General features: G+C 42.5%; 1 protein-coding gene across 1 annotated transcript; it reads right to left on the bottom strand.

Moving 5' to 3' along the window:
- Positions 1-623: 623 nt before the first annotated feature.
- Positions 624-24,214, bottom strand: LOC112225595 (signal transducing adapter molecule 2). Its single transcript, XM_024389688.2, has 14 exons — positions 24,030-24,214; positions 21,314-21,398; positions 18,447-18,522; positions 17,449-17,544; positions 13,546-13,692; positions 8,162-8,228; positions 7,784-7,985; positions 7,497-7,591; positions 7,246-7,328; positions 6,504-6,591; positions 6,311-6,365; positions 5,866-6,034; positions 3,694-3,854; positions 624-3,022 (listed from the first exon to the last, which is right to left on the bottom strand). Exons 1-14 carry the CDS (start codon positions 24,067-24,069, stop codon positions 2,854-2,856), a joined length of 1,533 nt encoding a protein of 510 aa, XP_024245456.1. The 5' UTR covers positions 24,070-24,214; the 3' UTR covers positions 624-2,853.
- Between the last annotated feature and the right edge of the window lie 319 nt (positions 24,215-24,533).

Genomic DNA, 24,533 nt, shown 5'->3' with positions numbered 1-24,533 from the left:
TGATTTAGACCTGGGACACCAGGTTGGTGCAATTAAGTATCAAGTGGAACAAAAAAAACTTCCAGCTCCAGACCTTATCGGGTAAGAGGTTATTACCCCTGCCATACATGGTCAACGAGAAACTGAAAAGACTTGAGACTTAAGTTGTGTAACACAAGGGAATAGGAGTGTTTTCTGTACGCGAGATCAAATTCCCACACCATCTGTCTTGAATATTATAGATGCCGTATCTTAATTTGATCATGCTGTTGCAGGTATTTTCCTGCACAGCAGGAAATGCAAACTTGTAGTGTATTCAAAGTTTAAAAGGTGTCCAAAGTTTGTAATTTCCACTTTAAATTTCAGACATGATTTGCCCAACGAAAAAAATTCAGCCCCTACAAAAAAAATGCCCAATAATGACAATTTACATAATTCTCATTTCCAGTTGATTATTTTCCTGCTATGAAAAACTGGGTCAAATTAAGATACAGCATCTGTGCTGCATATAGAAATTCATTTTAATTCTCTTTCTACATCAGAAATGTGTCATTGAACTGTTCTCAAACGACTCAAAAGTATCCCCTCAAACAGCACGCACTTACAAGATGTCCATCTCAGAGTTTTCAGAGAACACACATTGCAACATGAAAAAACTGCATCCATCAGTAGAAAGCTGTGAACACAGGTACATTTTATTTTAAAGAATATTAGAGTTGACAGTGTTACAAAAGGATTTACAATGATAACACAGAGAAATCTTGAAGTAACAAAACATGGAGTGAGTTATAATAAATCGGTAGTACTGAATGGGAACACTCCCTGGAATATTTTTTAAATATATAGTTCTAGATATACAGCAGCTTCAGGGTCAAGTCCTTTCCCAAAGATGTTTCCATTTTGATTTTATTTCTAAAGAAAACAAGGCATCCAGTGGTAAATAAAATGTTTACAAAGTTAAGGTGCAATACCCACAATGCCAGAAGATATTTTACATCTAATATACAACACCTTTTCAGATGCAGATAAAGAAAAAGTAAAGTGGACACAGTTATTATTTTAGTCAGAGTAGACTATCCAGCTAAAGAAGGGGGGTAAATAAATCTGGTCCTCGGTTACACCCAACAGTTTCATTAATTTCAGATGAACATTTTAGGCCAAACAGTTCTCTAGCTATAAAACTTTGTACAATTCACACATTTATCAATGAGCCAGTTCTAACTGTTGGTCACGGTAGCCATTTGTTCTGACACAAATAAAGTAAAACCAAAAAGTATTAAAGGGGAAAGCATACCATACATTTATAAACCATAAAATAATATGGATCATATGGATATAATCCAGAGAAAGATAATATACAAGTGATGTCATTTACAATTTCTAATTAAAGGTCCAAATGCAGAGCAAACAGCCATTCCAAAGATAAATCTTTTTGTGGAAATAATGGTTATATGAAAACGTGACCTACAGCCCAGAAACATGAAAAGCACACCGATATTAATTTAATAATTACAAACATCTATTACTAACGGCGATGGTCAAAAGCCTTTTCAACAGAAGAGTGAATGAAGAAGGACCATAGAAAGATATAGCTAGGACTTGGCTCATTTCCCAATCTCTTATTCCTTGCGATTACAACTTGTTACTCAAGGTATATAGGACATCTACCAAGTTGCCAAGAGCCTTGGCACATGAATGTTGTTAATCAACAACCATATAATCTGAAGATTCCATTTAGCCTGGTCCCAGATCTGTTTATGCTGTCTTGCCAACTGCATTGTTGTCATTGTCAAGGCAAACATGACAAATTCCATAAGGAGTTGGCAATAGAGTAGAAACAGACAGGCACCCAAGCTAGATTACATTTGCATTACTAAAAAAGCTATGTGTATGAAAATGTGCACTAAACCTACAATAGCATTAATTTGGAAAGGCTGCATGGTCACACTTCAAAATGTATTTAACAATGACTTCAGTTAATTTCATAACAAAATGACATGAAAATGATAAAACGTGTCACTCCTAGAACATATTAAACACCCAAAGAGTGCTGCAAGGCAGGCAGTGTATGGGAAGCTAATCTCTAACTGTACCATAGTATCTAATAAAACATGGTACTGATTATAGCACAAGACATACCTAGAGCACTCCATAACCTTTGGCCCCAAGAAGGGTCAACTAAAGTGGATGACGCTGTTAGAGAGAGGGGGATAGAAAAGTCCTGGCCAGGGTTGGGGTCAATTCCATTTCGAATTGACTCGAACCCTGGTCCTGGCCAGCCATGGGTTCCTTCATTTGGACTGATCTCCAGACAGACACCAAACCAGACGGTGAACAGAAAAACAAACATTTAAAAATAGAAGATGATTAAAAAGCAAACAAACAAAAGATCTCTGAACAAGGACAAATACACACAACATTAATGAAGCAGTTTGGATGAGCTGCCCCCTTAACTGTTTTAAAGAGGCAAACCAAGACAAGGAAAAGTACTTATTTCACATACTGTTTCAAAACATTCATCCCTTCCAAACAGGCCGTGGTGGGTGGGTGGTAGGTTGGCATTTGGTCTCCTCCTGTGGGTCTCCACACCTCTCAGACAGACACTGACCTTTGTGACAATCTAGGCGGTGTTCCAAATGACTATTTCCCAAATAGTGTGCTACTGTTGACCAGAGCTCTATGGGTCCTGGTCAGAAGTAGAGCACTACATGGGGAATAGGTTGCCATTTGGGACACAAGCATACCTCATACCATTGCCATAATCTTTTCATAAAGGACAAAAGAGGGGGAGGATTGTGTCATTGTACTGTGTCTGTTGGTGGGGATATGCTGCTTCTCACTCAGACAGCCCTGATAGTATTGCACAGCCTGCCTTTATAGGAGAGGCTGCTGATAGTAGGCCTGTTGCTGGTGTGGGGCCTGCTGCGATGGAGCAGCCATTTGATAGGAGGCTGGAGGCAGGTTGGCGTTCTGATAGGCCGACATGTCCATCTGTGGGGCCACACCCATCTGTGGAGGGTATCCAGCAGGTGCATATGGTACACTGCGGTGAAGAGACAGAATGGTACAATATTAGCCACCTACTGCCTAACACAAGCATTAAGACAGACATTTAACCCTCAACACAGGAGCAATGCCACCCCCAAAAATGTAATACTCTCAAATGACCTCACAAAATGGCTGCCATTTAGCTAGCTAGTTGCCTAGTCAGGGCTGGTATACCGAGGAGACGTGTAACCCTGTAAAGTACTGGTATACCAAGGAGACGTGTAACCCTGTAAAGTACTGGTATACCGAGGAGACGTGTAACCCTGTAAAGTACTGGTTTACCGAGGAGACGTGTAACCCTGTAAAGTACTGGTATACCGAGGAGACGTGTAACCCTGTAAAGTACTGGTATACCGAGGAGACGTGTAACCCTGTAAAGTACTGGTATACCGAGGAGACGTGTAACCCTGTAAAGTACTGGTATACCGAGGAGACGTGTAACCCTGTAAAGTACTGGTATACCGAGGAGACGTGTAACTGGTATACCGAGGAGACGTGTAACCTGTAAAGTACTGGTATACCGAGGAGACGTGTAACCCTGTAAAGTACTGGTATACCGAGGAGACGTGTAACCCTGTAAAGTACTGGTATACCGAGGAGACGTGTAACCCTGTAAAGTACTGGTATACCGAGGAGACGTGTAACCCTGTAAAGTACGAGGCTTACCTGTAAGGAAGCTGTGCTGGCTGACCGTTGGGAGATGTGACGTTAGGGTGGAGTGAGTGGAGGGGTCCGGGCTGGTCAGAGCCCATGTAGGCCTGCTGGGCTGGGGGGCCCTGGGGCATCCCTGGAGGCATGTAGGAACCACCAGGCTGACCTGGGTAACCCTGAGAGAGGGAGGAGGGGAGCAAAAAGAGAACGTTCAATGTGAAATTGGGTAAAACACATTTCATAGTACAGTGTACATTGCATTACTCCACTAAACTATACAACCAACATTACTACAGGTGCAGCCAGGTACACAACAAGGAAGAGATTGTTTCTAAACTGGTTTTGCAGTGCAGAAAGTGAGGTGGTAAAACAGTCCAAACATGACCACTGGAATCTCCCATTCGTCTCCAAGGAGGGACTGACATCCATCATCAGGGACAAACAGCACACATGGTCAGCATCTGAAATGGAATCCTATTCCCTATATAGTTCACTACTTTTGACCAGAGCCCACCATATGATATTTTTTATTTAACTAGGCAATTAATAGGATGCCATTTTGGACACTGGCATAGTCTCTCTGCCTTCACCGAGGCCACACACACGTATGTGTCCCCTTCAAATGAGCGGATTTGGCTATTTAAGTCACACCCGTTGCTGACGGGTGTATAAAATCGAGCTTCCAATCTCCTTAGTAGAGGTCGAACGATTATGATTTTCCAACGCCGATACCAATTATAGGAGGACAAAAAAAATCAGCCGATTAAATTTTTATTTTTAATATATATATATATAATGACAACTACAACAATACTGAATGAACACTTTTATTTTAACTTAATATAATACATCAATAAAATCAATTTAGTCTCAAATAAATAATGAAACATGTTCAATTTGGTTTAAGTAATGCAAAAACAAAGTGTTGGAGAAGAAAGTAAAAGTGCAATATGTGCCATGTAAGAAAGCTAATGTTTAAGTTCCTTGCTCAGAACATGAGAACATATGAAAGCTGGTGGTTCCTTTTAACATGAGTCTTAAATATTCCCAGGTAAGAAGTTTTAGGTTGTAGTTAATATAATATTTATAGGACTATTTCTCTCTATACTATTTGTATTTCATATACCTTTGACTATTGGATGTTCTAATAGGTACTTTAGTATTGCCAGCCTAACCTCTGGAGTTGATAGGCTTGAGGTCATAAACAGTGCAACGCTTGAAGCATTGCAGAGCTGCTGGCAAACGCAGGAAAGTGCTGTTTGAATGAATGCTTACGAGCCTGCTGGTTCCCACCATCACTCAGTCAGACTGCTCTATCAAATAATAGACTCAATTATAATAACACAGAAATACGAGCCTTTGGTCATTAATATGGTCAAATCCGGAAACTATCATTTCGAAAACAAAACGTTTATTATTTTAGTGAAATACAGAACCGTTCCGTATTTGATCTAACGGGTAAAATTCTTGCAAATTAGTTCGCAACGAGCGAACTAAGATCCCCATGTGCAATGCCAAGCGTCGGCAGGAGGGGTGTAAAGCTCACCGCCATTGGACTTTGGAGCAGTGGAAATGCGTTCTCCGGAGTGATGAATCACGCGTCCGCATCTGGCAGTCTGACGGCCAAATCTGGGTTTGGTGGATGGCAGGGGAGTGCTACCTGCCCCAATGCATAGTGCTAACTGTAAAGTTTGGTGGATGAAGAAAAATGGTCTGGGACGGTTTTCCTGGTTCGGGCTAGGGCCCTTAGTTCCAGTGAAGGGAAATCTTAACGTAACAGCATGCAATGCCATTCTAGACGATTCTGTGCTTCCAACTTTGTGGCAACAGTTTGGGGAAGGCCATTTCCTGTTTCAGCAAGACAACACCCCCGTGCACAAAGCGAGGTCCATACAGAAATGGTTTGTCGAGATCGGTGTGGAAGAACTTGACTGGCCTGCACAGAGTCCTGACCTTAACTCCATCGTACACCTTTGGGATGAATTGGAATGTCGACTGCGAGCCAGGCCATCGCCCAACCTCACTAAAGCCTTCCCAGAAGAGTGGAGGCTGTTATAGCAGCAAAGGGGGGACCAACTCCATATTAATGCCCACGGTTTTGTAATGAGATGTTCGACGAGCAGATGTCCACATACTTTTGGTCATGTAGTGTATGTGACAGTGGTTAGATAGTTTGTTTTTCCTGACCTGAATGGGGACTTGGGAGGCAGGTGCGTATTGGGGCTGCTGCTGCGGTTGCTGCTGGGACTGCAGTTTGGAGTAGGCTGTGTAAAACGGTGCCTCGTTCATCAGTTTGTTATAGAGCTCCAAGGCCTCCAGCACCTTCACATTCAGCTCAGACAGCTCAGAGTGTTGCCTGCCAGGGAGGGAGGGAGAGAGAGTGGGAGGGGTGGAGATAGAGGTCATCACGACACAAGTAGGACAAAGACTGATGATTGTAGCGGTCATCCAGATACAGTCAATATAAACTATATCATGTATGTATAAATACATACAATTTGAATAACTCTGTACAACAATAGAAACCAATAGAAATAAAACTCTGACATGCAATAGTGTAGCCTCTAACATACAAATTGAAAATATAGTCCATTATGAATAATTAATTATACTACAGTTAAATTCATTTTACCTGTCAATGTCTTCCAGCTTGTCATCAATCATTGGATTCATCTGCTCACAAGCACCTGGGTGGGTAAAGCATTGATAAGGTGAGACTGTGTGTGTGTGTGTGTGTGTGTGTGTGTGTTAGAAAATAGTCCAACTGCAATGTTAGTGAGCATGGCTACTAGGATTTATCAGAGCATTAAGTCATTGTCTTATACCCTCCAGTTGGACCAGCTCTTGGCAGTCAGGTGCTGCTTCAGCAGGGTCTGTGTTCTGGAGCAGATACAGCGCTCTGTCCATCTTCTCCTGCAGAGACAGAGAGGGAGGAAGAGAGAGGGGAGAGCAAGAAAGGAGAGAGAGAGGGAGGAAGAGAGAGGGGTGGGGATGAGAGAGAGGGAGGGAGGGAGGAAGAGGGGTGAGGATGAGAGGGAGGGAGGAAGAGGGGTGAGGATGAGAGGGAGGGAGGAAGAGGGGTGAGGATGAGAGGGAGGGAGGAAGAGGGGTGAGGATGAGAGGGAGGGAGGGAGGAAGAGGGGTGAGGATGATTGAGGGGAGAAGGGAAGGAACAGAGGGGGAAAAAGAGAAACAAGGAAAAGAGGGGATGAGAGAGGGGGAGGGAGGAAGAGAGGTGAGGATTATTGAGGTGGAGAAGGGAAGGAACAGAGGGGGAAAAAGAGAGAAACAAGGAAGAGGGGATGAGAGAGGGGGAGAAAGATTCTTGTTATACGATGTTACATTACAACTTTGTATAACAAGCCATGTCAGACTTTATTAACCATTCTAAACGTTTTACTAAGTTACAACTGACAGACTGATGAAGAGGGTTTTCAATGGTCAAACGGTCAAAACTGACGGTGGACTGATTATATCTAAGAAGAAAAGATACATGATGATATAACATGATTTAGGCCTACTTGTATGGACAATCATGCAGTAGGTACGGTACGTAGAAGCACCCACCTCATCTATGAAGACAGGCTCAGGCTCTACGTTGGCTTCTATGCTGGGCTCCTCCGGGGCTGGTGTCTTCTCAACATACGTTACTGTTAGGAGAGGAATTTACATTTTACACATTTAGTTAACGCTCTTATTCAGAGCCACTTTAGAGTCAGTATTTAAAACATGAAACCAAACACTTGACTAGAAGGACTCTCCGTATGGTGGTACAAGAGTGAGGTATGGTACTGGACAGGAACAGAGGGGAAACGTACCTAGTTCAGGCTCAGCGTTGAGGTTGGTCGTGACAAAGTTGGACGGGAAGAGACCTACTCCTCTGTGGTTCTCTCCTTTCCACCAGTTTGGGTCACTTTGGCATCAACATGGTTAAATCAGTTCAAACATTCTTGTAAGTGAACACTTCCCATTATAAATTAAATGAATGCATGCATTGCAGAACAACAGACATGTAACTGAAGAACTTTTGTTCCCATATTTGCCTATACAGTAGGCCATCATATGGGTCAGAGCCAGGTTTCCATAGAAGCATGTCGTTAGTTACCTGTCGTCCAGGACGAGGATGAGCTCTCCAGTCTTGAAGGTGAGCTCGTTGTCCTCGGCCGCCTCAAAGTCGTAGAGCGCCCGCAACTTCCGGGAATCCCTGCTACCCCCGCCCCCGTTGGTATTGAAGGGGGGGTCGGCGGTCACGGTGAGGGGTCGCGTCTCCACATACTGCTTCTGCTCCTGCAGGGACAGCTCGATGGCTGCAGATGGGAGGAGGACAGAGGCAGTGGAACAAAATTGAAATACACTGCTCTACACTGTGTCATTCTCAATGATTTTAATGTGTCTAATAAATGTATTAATTCATTCATCAACATGCACAATTCATAATGTAATATGATGTGGTATTCTAGAATCTGTTGGATATTATTTGTACCTTTGGCCAGGTCGTCATCGTCAGATGGTTTACTAACAGCTGGAGTGGTGCCCTTTAGGCTGGACCCCTGTTGATAAGAGGTGGTTGGTTAGAGAGAAGCCTTCCAGAGCAGAGGGGATTTGGGATTAGCTGTGACTGATGCCACCTGTAGGGATTGATAGGTACTACAGGCTTTACAGGCAGTATTTTGGTAGTAAACTGAGAGCGAGTAAAGGCGTCAGCATGCTTTGTTTCGGCTACCCAAACTCGGCTAGGCGAACCAAACGAATGTGCTTACATACTCCCTTAAAAGACCTTGCTTGAAAAATAAGAAAAAAAGCAGCAATAGTACCGTTTGTCCATCTTGAGACACCGTAGCGTCAGAATTAATCTAAAATAAGAAATCGGTCATTCATGTAAGTTTTGTAGATATCTTAGTCACACAATTTGACATATAACTAAGGTATTTGCTGCAATATTTCTCAAGCGAAAACATTTTTGAAAACGATTTGTCTCTTGTTGAATGACACGTCATTGAAGAATCCTTACTGTTGACCAATCACAGACGAAGGGGAGTAGACTTCTGCTTGCCCCCCAAAAAAGTGTGTGCACGAACGGCCAATAAACCACTTGCTGCAAGACCAAAAAAAATACAAAGAAAGTCACAAAAATGTTGTCATAATATATGCAGAAACTGTTCTGAACTGTTTTAGCTGGGAAGCATGTGGATTCCTTAAGAGTATAAAAGAGCTCCTAAAATTAAATAGGACATTGAATGACATGAAATTGCAATCGCTTCATACGCAAACATATATAGCCTAACATCTGGAAAACAGTGACATTGACTACAGTATGAAGAATAAATTGATGTCTGTGAGAAAGGTTGGGAAAAGTCAGTTTCAGTTGAAAATACTTCAGAGTAATTTATTAAAGACCCAATGGAGCAGTTTTATATCAATAACAAATGATTTCTGTGTAAAAATAAAGTACTTTCATTTAATAGATTTTATTTTTAAAAACTAGGCCATTTCTCAAGCAAGAATTTAGCTTGGAGTGATGATCTGAGTTGCGAGGGGGAAACTGAAAAATAGCTGTTTTGCAGAGCGGTTTGGATCTCTTTGATTGGACTATTAACCAATTAACCGCATGTTAATGTCACCGTGGAAGGCCAAAACTCCTACCCATGCAAAACGGCTGATTAGAAGGTCTTGTGTAGATTGTATTTTCAACCAGCAACTATCATACAAAATAGGAAAAAACAAACTTTTGACTGCATTGGGCCTTTAATATAGAATAGGATACTCAGCCCACCATTTCAACCAAATTAATAGAGTACCAGACTGTCCCTCACATACAATCACAAAAGGAATTCTAATCCCCTTCTGCTAGCCCCGGCCCGCTAGCTGCCTGAAGCCACTCACTGGACTCCTATGATCACTCGGCTACGCATGCCTCTCCCGAATGTCAATATGCCTTGTCCATTGCTGTTTTGGTTAGTAAGTATTGCCTTATTTCATTGTAGAGCCTCTAGCCCTGCTCAATACGCCTTAGTTAACACTTTAGATCCACCTCCCACACATGCGGTGACATCACCTGGTTTAAATGATATTTCTAGAGACAATATCTCTTTCATCGTCACTCCAGAAATTTGCATCCTGTAGCACTAACTCCAAAAAGTTCTGGGACACTGTAAAGTCCATGGAGAATAAGAGCACCTCCTCCCAGCTGCCCACTGCACTGAGGCTAGAAAACACTGTCACCACCGATAAATCCGCGATAATTGAGAATTTCAATAAGCATTTTTCTACGGCTGGCAATGCTTTCCACCTGGCTACCCCTACCCCGATCAACAGCTCTGCACCCTCACTGCAACTTGCCCAAGCCTCCCCCAATTCTCCTTCACCCAAATCCAGATAGCTGATGTTCTGAAAGTGCTGCAAAATCTGGACCCCTACAAATCAGCCGGGCTAGATAATCTGGACCCCCTCTTCCTAAAATGATCAGTCGAAATTGTTGCAACCCCTATTACTAGCTTGTTCAACCTCTCTTTCGTATCGTCTGAGATCCCCAAAGATTGGAAAGCTGCCGCGGTCATCCCCCTTTTCAAAGGGGGAGACACTCTAGACCCAAACTGCTACAGACTTATCTTTCCTACCCTGCCTTTCTAAGGTCCTCGAAAGCCAAGTTAACAAACAGATCACTGACCATTTAGAATCCCACTGTACCTTCTCCGCTATGCAATCTGGTGTCAGAGCTGGTCATGGGAGCACCTCAGCCCCGCTCAAGGTCCTAAACGATATCCTAACCGCCATCGATAAGATACCACACTGTGCAGCTGTATTCATCGAACTGGCCCAGGCTTTCGACTCTGTCAATCACCACATTCTTATCGGCAGACTCAACAGCCTTGGTTTCTCAAATGACTGCCTCGCCTGGTACACCAACTACTTCTCAGACAGAGGTCAAATGGGAGGGCCTGTTGTCCAGACCTCTGGCAGTCTCTATGGGGGTGCCACAGGGTTCAATTCTCGGGCTGACTCTTTTTTCTGTATACATCAATGATGTCGCTCTTGCTGCTGCTGTCCACCTCTACGCAGACGACACCATTATGTATACTTCTGGCCCTTCTTTGGACACTGTGCTAACTAACCTCCAGACAAGCTTCAATGCCATACAACTCTCCTTCCGTGGCCTCCAACTGCTCTTAAAAGCAAGCAAAATAAAATGCATGCTCTTCAACCAATCGCTGCCCACACCTACCCATAGCACCATAGCAGCACCCACCCGCAGCACGCGCTCCAGCAGGTATATTTCACTGGTTACCCCCAAAGCCAATTCCTCCTTCGGGCGCCTTTCCTTCCTGTTCTCTGCTGCCAATGACTGGAACGAACTGCAAAAATCACTGAAGCTGGAGACTCATATCTCCCTCACTAGCTTTAAGCACCAGCGGTCAGAGCAGCTCACAGATCACACCTGCACATAACCAATCTGTAAATAGCCCATCCAACTACCTCATCACCATATCATCACCATATTGTTATTCATTTTATTTATTTATTTTGCTCCTTTGCACCCCAATATCGTTACTTGCATACTCATCTTCTGCACATCTATCACATATATTTAATTTTCCATCATGTAATAATTGCACCACTATGGCCTATTTATTGCCTCACCCCTTTATCCTACCTCCTTTGCACACACTGTATGTAGACTTTATTGTATTATTTGACTGTATGCTTGTTTATTCCATGTGTAACTCTGTGTTGTTGTTTGTGTCGCACTGCTTTGCTTTATCTTGGCCAGGTCGCAGTTGTAAATGAGAACTTGTTCTCAACTAGCCTACCTTGTTAAATTAAGGTGAAATAAAAAATACAAAATAAATAGGGAGAACTGGGGTACTACATGAAATATGTGAGAGAAAATTCCATTCGGATGTCATGCCTTAAAAACACAGAGACAAGCGCCATCCTCCTCCTCTGTATTGGCAACACATGGGAGAGCAGCGTACTGAGGACAAGGATAGACCACACTGCACTGGGGCCAGTGAACGTACACACACAGAGCTTATTTGCTTACAGTGGACCACAGGTTGAAGTCATGAGGAGAGCTTTGTGTTTGAGCTAGCCAAAAACAGTTGTCTTGGATTCGTAGGCGAGTCTGGCGATAGCTTCAATAACACAGGGCTCTACAATGCTACCTTTTCAGTCGGCTATGCTCCTAAATATTTTGCTGTGCTACTTTTTACATAAAAAAATAATAAAATAAACACCCAGATAACATTTAGTGGAACAAAAAGTAAGGAAACGGAAAATAGCTTCTTCAGGAGATGAGCTTCAAAAGATTCATACCCCCCCCAAAAAATTCTGGTGCTCCTTAAACCAGTATGTTGCTATTGCTGGCAATTCTTATACAAAAAAATGTGAATATTTTTCATTTGTGCCCCTAAATTTCTTGATGTGCTCCTACATTTTTTGTAAAAAATATCAGCGTAGCACCCTGTAAGAGGGTAAAGTACTGATATAGTACATAAAACAACGTTGGTTTATGGGGGCCTCCCTAGTGGCGCAGCGGTCTAAGGAACTGCATTGCATCCAGGTAGGCCAGTTGAGAACAACTTCTCATTTACAACTGGAACCTGGCCAAGATAAAGCAAAGCAGTGCGACAAAAACAAATGTACAGTCAATAACACAACAGAAAAATCTGTATACAGTGTATGCAAATGAAGTATGGAGGTAAGTCAATAAATAGGCCATAGTGGTGAAGTAATTACAATTTAGCAATTTACACTGGAGTGATGTATGTGCAGATGATGATGTGCAAGTAGATATACTGGTGTGCAAAAGAGCAGAAAAACAAAAACAAATATGGGGATGAGGGAAGGTAGTTGGTTGGATGGGCTATTTACAGATGGGCTTTGTACAGCTGCAGTGATCAGTAAGCTGCTCTGACAGCTGACGCTTAAAGTTAGTGAGAGAGATCGAAGTCTCCAACTTCAGTGATTTTTGCAATTCGTTCTAGTCATTGGCAGCAGAGAACTGGAAGGAAAGGCAGCCAAAGGAGGTTCTGGCTTTGGGGATGACCAGCGAAATATACCTGCTGGAGTGCGTGCTAAGGGTGGGTGTTGCTATGGCGACCATTGAGCTGAGATAAGGCGGAGCTTTACCTAGCAAAGACTTATCGATGACCTGGAGCCAGTGTTTTTGGCGATGAATATGAAGCGAGGACCAGCCAACGAGAACATACAGGTCGCAGTGGTGGGTAGTATATGTTATTGGGGCATTACAGACCCAGGTTCGATCCCAGGCTATGTCACAGCCGGCCGTGACAGGAAGACCCATGAGCCGGCGCACAATTGGCCCAGCGTCATCCGGGTCCCGGAATGGTTTGGCCAGCTGGGATTTCCTTGTCTCATCGCGCTCTAGCGACTCCTTTTAGTGGGCCAAGCGTCTGCAAGCGGTCTTCGGTCGCCAGCTGGACAGTGTTTCCTCCGACACATTGGTGCGGCTGGCTTCCGGGTTAAGCGAGCAGTGTGCCAAGAAGCAGTGCGGCTTGGCAGGGTTGTGTTTTGGAGGATGCATGGCTTTCGACCTTCGCCTCTCCCGAGTTCATAGGCGAGTTTCAGCGATGGGACAAGACTAACTACCAATTGGATATCACGAAATTGGGGAGAAAAAAAAGGGGTAAAAGTTTTTTTAAAGACATTGCGGTTCAAACGGCTCTATTTTCCAGGTGAGGCACATCCAGGCCATCTGGCACAAAAATTGTCAATTGAAACAAATAAAAAACAAACTCTTTTAGGAAGGGGGTAACAGTTAGTAGTGAGGGGAAACTGCCTGGCCTATACAATGATAGAGGCAACACTGGGTTAGGGTGATAGACGATAGGTTGTTGACTACATTACCTGTGACCCAGAGGATGGGAAGATGACCCCTTCCTCTCTCAGAGACTTGATGGTGGCACTGACCAGACTGAGCTGTGGATCTTTCTGAAACCCATCACACCAGTCCACCATCATCCCCTTCAGCTTGTCACACACCTTGCTGTGGGCCTGCATTGGGAATAGTAATAATAATTATTATTAGGCTACTTATTTGACAGAGGTAGATACAAACAAAACATTGACACAAAGAGCCAGCTGAATGATAATAATAGCGCCCAAGACCAGGCCCAAATCCCTGTCACTCGCGTGAAGAAAAGATGGAGATACACGGGAAGGTCGAGCTGCCCTGTGAGAATTCAATGGCAAGTGGGTAAACCGCTACTGTACATTAGACTGTCTAGTTTGAGAAACAGATGCCTCACAAGCTCTCAACTGGCAGCTTCATTAAATAGTGCCCGCAAAACACCAGTCTCAACATCAACAGTGAAGAGGAGACTCCGGGATGCTTGCCTTAATTTTTATTTTTAAAGATCCAATATACAATCTGTCCTACTGCCCAAAGTGCAATCACTGGAGAATAAACTGGATGATATTCAATCAAGACTATCCTACCAATGGGACATTAAAAACGAATTTCTTATGTTTCACCGAGTTGTGGCTGAACTACGATATGGATAATATAGAGCTGGCTTGGTATTCCGTGATTCGTAAGGACAGAGCAGCTACTTTTGGTAAGACGAGGGGCAGGGGTGTGTGTCTACTTGTCAATAACAGCTGGTGCGCGATGTCTAAAATTAAAGAAGTCTCGAGGTATTTCACGCCTGAGGTAGAGTACCTTATGATAAGCTGTAGACCACACTATCTACCAAGAGAGTTCCCATCGATATTATTCGTAGCCATCTATTTACCACCAAAAACCGATGTTGGCACTAAGACTGCACTCAACTAGCTGTTTAAGGGCATAAGCAAACAAGAAAATGTTCATCCAGAAGCAGCGCTCCTAGTGGCCGGGGACTTTAATGGTGGCAACCTTAAATAAGGTTTTACCTCATTTCTACCAGCATGTCACATGTGCAACCAGAGGAAAAAAACAACTCTAGACCACCTTTACTCCACACACACAGACAAAGCTCTCTCTCTCGCCCTCCATTTGGCAAATCTGACCATAATTATATCCTCCTCATTCCTGCTTACAAGCAAAAACTAAAGCATCAGTGACTCGCTCAACACGGAAGTGGTCTGACACAGATGCTACGCTACAGGACTGTTTTGCTAGTAGACTGGAATATGTTCCAGGATTCATCCAATGGCATTGAGTATACCACCTCAGTCACCGGCTTTATCAATAAGTGCACAATGTCATCCCCACAGTGATAATACGTACATATACAAAACCAGAAGCCATGGATTACAAGGCAACATCTGCACCGAGCTAAAGGCTAGAGCTGCAGCTATCAAGGAGTAGGACACTAATCTGGATTCTTTCAAGAAATTCCACTATGCCCTCAGACGAACCATCAAACAAGCAAAGAGTCAATACAGAATTAAGATTAAATCCTACTACACCGGCACTGACGCTCGTCGGATGTGGCAGGGCTGGCAAACTATTACAGACTACAAAGGGAAACCCAGCCGCGAGCCTACCAGATGAGCTAAGTGCCTTTTATGCTCACTTCAAGGTAAGCAACACTGAAGCAAGCATGAGAGCACAAGCTGTTCCAGACGACTGTGTGATAACGCTCTCAGTAGCCGATGTGAGCAAGACCTTTAAACAGGTCAACAGACGGATTACCAGGATGTGTACTCAGAGCATGTGTGTTAGAACTGACAAGTGTCTTCAAATACATTTTCAACCTCTCCTTGCCTGAGTCTGTAATACCTACATGTTTCAAGCAGACCACCATAGTACCTGTGCCCAAGAAATCTAAGGTAACCTGTCTAAATGACTACCACCCCGAAGCACTCACGTTGGTAGCCATGTATTGCTTTGAAAGGCTGGTCATGGCTCACATCAACACTATTATCTCAGAAACCCTAGACCCAGTCCTATACGCAAATCGCCCAAACAGATCCACATGACTCAATCTCAATCACACTCCACACTACCCATTCCCACCTGGACAAAAGGAACACCTATGTGAGAAAGCTGTTCATTGACTACAGCTCAGCTTTCAACACCATAGTGCCCACAAAGCTCATCATGAAGCTAAAGACCCTGGGAATAAACACCTCCCTCTGCAACTGGATCTTGGACGGGCTGCTCCCAGGTGGTAAGGGTAGGCAACAACACATCCGCCATGCTGATCCTCACTGGGGCCCCTCAGGGGTGCGTGTTTAGTCCCCTCCTGTACTCCCTGTTCACCCACGGCTGCGTGGCCAAGCACGACTCCAACAGCCTCATTAAGTTGGCTGACGACACAACAGTGGTAGGCCTGATTACCGAAAAAGATTAGTCTATAAGGAGGTCAGAGACCTGGCAGTGTGATGCCAGAATAACAACCTCTCCTTCAATGTGAGCAAGACAAAGGAGCTGATCATGGACTACAGGAAAAGGAGGGCTGAACAGGCCCCCATTAACAACAGCGGGGCTGTAGTGGAGTGGGTTGAGAGTTTCATGTTCCTTGGTGTCCACATCAACAAACTATCAAGACAGTCGTGAAGAGGGCACAACACATTTTTCCTCTCAGGAGACTGAAAAAAATTGTCATGGGTCCTAGATCCTCAAAAAGTTCTAGAGCTGCACCACTGAGAGCATCCTGACCGGTTGCATCACCGCCTGGTATGGCAACTGCTCGACATCTGACTGTAAGGAGCTACCAAAGGTTTATTTTATTTTTTATTTATTCGTTATTTTACCAGTTAAGTTGACTGAGAACACGTTCTCATTTGCAGCAACGACCTGGGAAATAGTTACAGGGGAGAGGAGGGGGATGAATGAGCCAATTGTAAACTGGGGATTATTAGGTGACCGTGATGGTTTGAGGGCCAGATTGGGAATTTAGCCAGGACACCCCTACTCTTACGATAAGTGCCATGGGATCTTTAATGACCTTAGAGAGTCAGGAGACCCGTTTAACATCCCATCCGAAAGATGGCACCTGGGGATATTTTTTTAGACCAGAGGAAAGAGTGCCTCCTACTGGCCCTCCAACACCACTTCCAGCAGCATCTGGTCTCCCATCCAGGAACTGACCATGACCAACCCTGCTTAGCTTCAGAAGCAAGCCAGCAGTGGTATGCAGGGTGGTATGCGTATGGCCCAGTACGTCACTGGGGCCAAGCTTCCTGCTATTCAGGACCTATATACTAGGCATGTCAGAGGAAGGCCCTAAATATTGTTAAAGACTCCAGTCACCCAAGTCATAGACTGTTCTCTCTGCTACCCCACGGCAAGCAGTACTGGAGCACCAAGTCTAGTTCCAAAAGGCTCCTTAACAGCTCTTACCCACAGCCCATAAGATTTAATCAAATAGCCACCTGGACTATTTACACTGACCCCCCCCATTTGTTTTTACACTACTGCTACTGTTAGTGTAGCAGTAGTATTTATTATCTATGCATAGTCACTTTACCCCTACCTACATGTACAAATGACCTTGACTAACCTGTACCTCTGCACAATGACTCTGTACCCCCTGTATATAGCTTCATTATTGTTATTTTATTGTGTTACTTTTTAATTTTCCTTTAGTTTATGTCGTATATATTTTAGTATTTGAGTAACTCTATTTCTTGAACTGCATTGTTGGTTATGGGCTTATAAGTAAGCATTTCACGGTAAGGTTTACACCGGTTGTATTTGGCGCATGTGACAAATAAAATTTGATTTAAATTGTTATGCTTGCTCACGTGTGTGTAAGTCTGAACATCCTCAATTCATCACAAATATTGCAAACGAAAAAAAACTTGAGACGGCTTCCCTACCCTGCTCAACACAGTACGGACTTCAGAGGCAAACTCCCGCGAGCAGATTTCTAAGTGAAATATTCTTCCACTGTTATTGACACAGGCAGCCAGCAACTGTAACAGGGAGAAAAGCCAGGTTAGTACAGTAGTCAGTTTAGATGATTTATGTAGAAGTTTCACATTACAGCAAGAGAAGTAGCCCAACGCTTTTATAATCTTCCACAATTCCACATTTAATTGAATAACATAAATGTATTAACACTAATAAATGTAACATCATTGAAATGATGCATGATTTTATGACAGAGGGAGCTAAAGTTGACTGAGTGAAGAGAGATATCTAGTAAATGGAACAGCCATTTGACTATATACCCTAATGGTGAGTCAGAGAGAAGGCTCACATGGTCTGAGGCTTAGCATCATCACTCTATAACAACTCTAAGCAGCAGAGAGAACAGAACAAAGCAGTAAAAAAAAATGGATCCAGGGCCATGGATCATCACACTCTGGTTGACTGGCTACCCAGAGCAGGAGAGTTATGAGCTCAGAGCTCTAGAACTGCCAAGAGCAGAAGGAGATGGACCACTCTTCCCAAATACTTTATTACATCAGACTGGTGGGTGTCACTGAGGCTTATGGGAACAGTCAGAGAACTTTTGATCCACCAGCCTCACTGCCTGAACCAATAAATTCACACTCAGACTTTATACAAACAAATTGTTTAAACTCTATGCATTCTATAGAAGGATTCATGACTCATTAACTGTGTCTATGTTCGCAGTCACTAAACAAGCTCCAGGGCCTGACACCATGCTGAGACTAAAACACCTGACCTTACACTAACCCCACACCCTATGCAGACTATTTCTCTATTGACATCGGTTTATTCATGTATAATAAAGCCTATTACACAGTTAAGCAGTAGGTTTTTCAACGGTCTACCAAATGATATGCAGCTTTTGCTCCAGGTATCTTGAATACCACATTAAATAATAAAGTAAGTTATAAGAACTCACGGTGAGGGCCTGCATGGCAACGTGTGGGACCTTGTGGTTGACTCGCTTCATCACAGACCTCAAGCAGTCCTTGGCTCTGGGAGAAGAATGGCAGGTAGAGACATGGTTATTATGGCTCAAGTAGAAGGTTATTCCTACATGAGTTTTCCAAAAGTATACCATCTTCAATATACAGTTACAGTGCCTTCAGAAAGTATTCATACCCTTTTACTTATTCCACATTTTGTTGTGTTACAGCTGCAATTCAAAATTGATAAAACGGATACTTTTTTTTCGCCCATCTACACACAATACCCTATAATAGCAAAGTGAAAACATGTTTAGACATTTCTGCAAATTTATTTAACATAATGACACTCCAAATTGAGCTCAGGTGCATCCAATTTCCTTTGATCGTCCTTGAGATGTCACTACAACTTGATTGGAGTCCACCTGTGGCCAATTCAATTGTTTGGACATGAAACACAGCTGTCTATTTTAAAAAAAGGTACCTCAGTTGACTGGGCATGTCAAAGCAGAAACAGAAGTCCAAGGAACAGTCTTCAGATTTCAGGGATAGAAGTCGGAAGTTTAATCAAATCAAATTTATTTATATAGCCCTTCGTACATCAGCTGATATCTCAAAGTGCTGTACAGAAACCCAGCCTAAAACCCCAAACAGCCAGCAATGCAGGTGTAGAAGTTTATATACACTTAGGTTGGAGTCATTAAAACTAGTTGTTCAACCACTCCACAAATTTCTTGTCAACAAACTATAGTTTTGGCAAGTCGGTTAGGACATCTACTTTGTGCATGACACAAGTAATTTTTCCAACAATTGTTTACAGACAGATTTCACTTATAATTCACTGTATCACAATTCCAGTGGGTCAGAAGTTTACATACACTAAGTTGACAGTGCCTTTAAAGCTTGAAAAATTCCAGAAATTTGTCATGGCTTTAGAAGCTTCTGATAGACTAATTGACATCATTTGAGTCAATTGGAGGTGTACCTGTGGATGTATTTCAAGGCCTACCTTCAAACTCAGTGCATCTTTGCTTGACATCATGGGAAAATCAAAAGAAATCAGCCAAGACCCCAGAATTTGTTTTTGTAGACCACAATTCTGGTTCATCCTTGGGAGCAATTTCCAAACGCCTGAAGGTACCACGTTCATCTGTACAAACAATAGTACGCAAGTATAAACACCATGGGACCACATAGCCGTCATACCGCTCAGGAAGGAGACGCGTTCTGTCTCCTAGAGATGAACGTACTTTGGTGAGAAAAGTGCAAATCAATCCCAGAACAACAGCAAAGGACCTTGTGTAGATGCTGGAGGAAACAGGTACAAAAGTATCTATAAACACAGTAAAATAAGTCCTATATCGACATAACCTGAAAGGCCGCTCAGCAAGGAAGAAGCCACTGCTCCAAAACCACCATAAAAAAGACACGGTTTGCAACTGCACATGGGGACAAAGATCGTACTTTTTGGAGAAATGTCCTCTGGTCTGATGAAACAAAAATAGAATTGTTTGGCCATAATGACCATCGTTATGTTTGGAGGAAAAAGGGGGTGGCTTGCAAGCTGAAGAACACCAACCCAACCATGAAGCACGGGGGTGGCAGCATCATGTTGTGGGGGTGCTTTGCTGCAGGAGGGACTGGTGCACTTATTATGTGGATATATTGAAGCAACATCTTCAGACATTACTCAGGAAGTTAAAGCTTGGTCACAAATGGGTCTTCCAAATGGACAATGACCCCAAGCATATTTCCAAAGTTGCGGCAAAATGGCTTAAGGACAATAAAGTCAAGGTATTGGAGTGGCCATCAGAAAGCCCTGACCTCAATCCTATAGACCATTTGTGGGCAGAACTGAAAAAGCGGGTGCGAGCAAGGAGGCCTACAAACCTGACTCAGTTACACCAGCTCTGTCAGGAGGAATAGGCCAAAATTCACCCAACTTATTGTGGGAAGCTTGTGGAAGGCTACTCAAAACATTTCACCCAAGTTAAACAATTGAAAAGGCAAAGCTACCAAATACTAAAATTGAGTGTATGTAAACTTCTGACCCACTGGGAATGTGATGAAAGAAATAAAAGCTGAAATAAATCCCTCCCTCTACTACTATTACAACCCAAGATTACTCAAGATGACTCAAAGCTGTAATCACTGCCAAAGGTATTTCTATAAACTATCAGGGATGTGAATACTTATGTAAACTAGATCTTTCATTTTTAATACATTTGCAAACATGTTTTCACTTTGTTAGTATGTTGTATTGTGTGTAGATGTTTATTAAAAAATATATTTCATCCATTTTGAATTTAGGCTGTAACAACAATTTGGAATAAGTCAAGGGGTATGAATACTTTCTGAAACACTGTATTTACATTTAGTAGACACTCTTATCCAGAGCGAATTCCAATGGTGACTGCATACTTTTTCATGCAGATATGAATTGCATTTTGAGTCACTGCTATTCAATACCATAGCTATAAATAAAATAATCATAACCAATAACCTCAACTTGAGTCCTGGAGTTAGTTTAGAGCAGTGGCATTATAACTTATTCAGCAGGAACCTCATTTCTCGTGAACCCACCCCACCAATAATTACAACCTTAAAAATCGGTTCGATTTGTACATCAACAATTAACCTTGAATTAATTAATGTTCATCTCATATCAAGATGAAACAAAGTTAAAGGTTAATTTAAAAAATAAATAAAAGGAAACGGTCTTTTCAAATGATCTTTCTCAAATGTTTGTACATTGTCCCATTGTCCCTGTACTGTTCATTTTTGGTTAAAAAAAATTTTAAACATTTTTTTTAGAAACAATGCTGATATTTTAGAAAAAGGAAGTCGCACTTCAACTTACCCATTGGGCGTCTGTCCAACTCTGTCACAGATATCCATAATCAGAGCCCAGTCCTCCACTGTATTGGTTTCATTGGTGGCTTTCTCTGAAAATGTGGTACACCGAGATACATGTGGTTAGTTGGGAAAAGACAATCTGTGGTTGGCATGTAGTGTGTTGGGCCAACATTAACTCAATATTATACCTCTAGTTCTCATTGCTTTAGTTCACCACTATATTTGTATAGGATTGACAGTTAACACATAATTCTGGAAGTTGTATGACTAGACTAGGAATAAAGTCAATTATTCCGTATCTGATGTGTGATACAAGATGGCACAGTCACCGTGTTTCTAGCTCCTAGCCAACTTTGCAGTATTTTTTTTATTTGCTCAGACCATGTATTATTACTTAGTCACTCAATAGAAATGTGGACATCCAGACCTGACTTAATTGCTTTCTTTTTACTTTTTGGATTATGTGATTGGTAGGTATTTTTTATGACTAAACTTTTTTTGTTGGGAGCTAGAAACAAGCATTTCGCTGCACCTGCAAATCTGTGTATGCGACCAATAGACTATTTTATTTGTGATAAAGCCATTACACATGGCTAACTATATATTTCTGTACAGAGTGAAATTCGTATTATTGTAGCTACAAAGACACTAGGAGATACGAGAGCATCTGTTACAAAGATGATGGCTAAACTGCTCACCTTAGAGGGGGTTAGCTAGCTACAGTGCATTCGGAAAGTATTCCGACCCATTGACTTGATCAACATTTTGTTTTACACTACAGGCTTATTCTAAAATGTATGACCCCCCCCCAATCAATCTACACACAATAGCCCATAATGACAAATCAAAAACAAGTATAGATTTTTTTACGAATTTGTAAAAAAAACACCATAAAAACTCAAAACGCTTTACCTAAAGTATTCATACAATTTACTCAGTACTTTGTTTTAGCACCTTTACAGCCTTGAGGCAGCGATTACAGCCTCAAGTCTTCTTGGGTATGATGCTACAAGCTTGGCACACCTGTACTTGAGGGGTTTCTCCCATTCTTCTCTGCAGATGCTCTCAAGCTTTTGTCAGGTTGGTTGGGGATCGTCGCTGCACAGCTATTTTCACATCGAGTTCAAGTCCGGGCTCTGGCTCTGCCACTCAAGGACATTCAAAAACGTGTCTTGAAGCCATTCCTGTGCTTAGGGTCGTTGTCCTGTTGGAAGGTGAACTTTTGCTCCAGTCTGAGGTCCTGGAGACGGTTTTCATCAAGGATCTCTCTGTACTTGGCTCCATTCATCTTCCCCTCGATCTTGACTAATCTTCCAGTCCCTGCCCCTGAAATCATCCCCACAGCATGATGCTGCCACCACCATGCTTCACCGTAGGGATGGTGCCAGGTCTCCTCCAGACGTGACACTTGGAATTCAGGCCAAAAGAGTTAAATGTTGGTTTCATCAATCTTGTTTCTCATGGTCTGAGTCTTTAGGTGCCTTTTGGCAAACTCCAAGCAGGCTGTCAAGTGCCTATTACTGAGGAGTAGCTTCCGTCTTGCTAATCTACCATAAAGGCTTATTTGGTGGAGTGCTGCAGAGATGGTGGACCTTCTGGAAGGTTATCCCATCTCCACAGAGGAATTCTAGAGCTCTGTCAGAGTGACCATCGGGTTCTTGGTCACCTCCTTCTCCCCCGATTGCTAAGTTTGGCCGGGCGGCCAGCTCTATGAAGAGTCTCGGTGGTTCGAAACGTTGTCTATTTAAGAATCATGGAGGCCACTGTGTTCTTGGGGACCTTCAGTGCTGCAGACATTTTTTGGTACGCTTCCCAGATCTGTGCCTCAACACAATCCTGTCTCAGAGCTCTACGGACAATTCCTTCAACCTCATGGCTTGGTTTCTGCTCTGACATGCACTGTCAACTGTGGGACCTTACATAGACAGGTGTGTGCTTTTACAAATCATGTCCAATCATTTGAATTTACCACAGGTCGACTCCAATCAAATTGCAGAAATACATCAAGGATGATCAATGGAAACAGGATGCACCGGAGCTCAATTCGATTATCATAGAAAAGGGTATGAATACTTATGTAAATAATGTTTTTAAAACTATTTTCGCTTTGTCATTATGGGGTACTGTGTGTAGACTGAGGATAATATTTTTATTTTTACATCAATTTTAGAATAAGGCTGTAACGTAACAAAATGTGGAAACAGTCAAGGGGTCTGAATACTTTCCCGAATGCACTGTATATTATATGCATACAACGTTTGCATACAAGACCCTCCTTTCCTTTCAGTAAACCTAAAACTAACCCAACTCATGAATGCATTAAGCTAAATTAACTAACTAGCTAACTAGCTAGATAATGTTGTTCTTGTTTAATGTGTGAGCTTGTTGCAGTTTAGTCAGTCTTGTTATTGAAAATCGTTCATTACGATAAAGTGATGACACAACAACTAGCTAACATAGCTAGCAAAAAAAAAGTCTGGCCGATGACTGTCTGCTACAAGCTAGTTACCGAGTTTACCAAACCGCATAACTAGCTAGCTATGTGGATAATCTCACATTTGGTCAGAACGTCAAGGTAGCTAGCTACAGACATGCAGCCCGGTTAACGTTAGCTAGTTGTTGTTGTTAGCTTGCGGGCGAGAGGTTTCGCCATGTACGAAGCTACGGTAGTTACGCTAGGTCACTGCTAACCAACATGCCAAATGAAGCGCTCAACTTACCAACATCTTGGTCGAATGGATTCTGCGCAAATAAAGGCATGTCTACTTCTTTAAATAAACCGACGTTGTTGAGAAAGAAAATGTAGCTAGAATATTTATTTCAAGAACGTAAAAAAATCCCTTGCTCATCCATCAAACCCTGTACACTTTCACCAGTTGCTCTTCCGTACACTTAGGTGGCTGTGAAAATGCCTGAATACATTTGCGAGCATTACATGGAAAATAAATAGAACTGAAATCATATCGACACTTATTGATTAATGTATATGTTAAGATCATTAATTAGCGTACATTTAACATTGCTGTATTTCTGCATTCAAATGTATAATGTACAGGCAGATAAAAAGACACATTTTATGACCCAATTAAAAATCCTGGTGTAACGTTACACTGCCACCCCTAGGGAGGAAGAAGTACGTATGAGAATATCCCAATGTTCATTTTATTTTATTATAAGGCGTTAATAAAAATGGAATGGTTCGAAAAGCATGACGTATATTGCCA

This window comes from Oncorhynchus tshawytscha, linkage group LG26 (assembly GCF_018296145.1).
Source record: "Oncorhynchus tshawytscha isolate Ot180627B linkage group LG26, Otsh_v2.0, whole genome shotgun sequence".
Taxonomy (NCBI): domain Eukaryota; kingdom Metazoa; phylum Chordata; class Actinopteri; order Salmoniformes; family Salmonidae; genus Oncorhynchus; species Oncorhynchus tshawytscha.
This window is presented reverse-complemented; position numbering and strand designations above follow the sequence as displayed.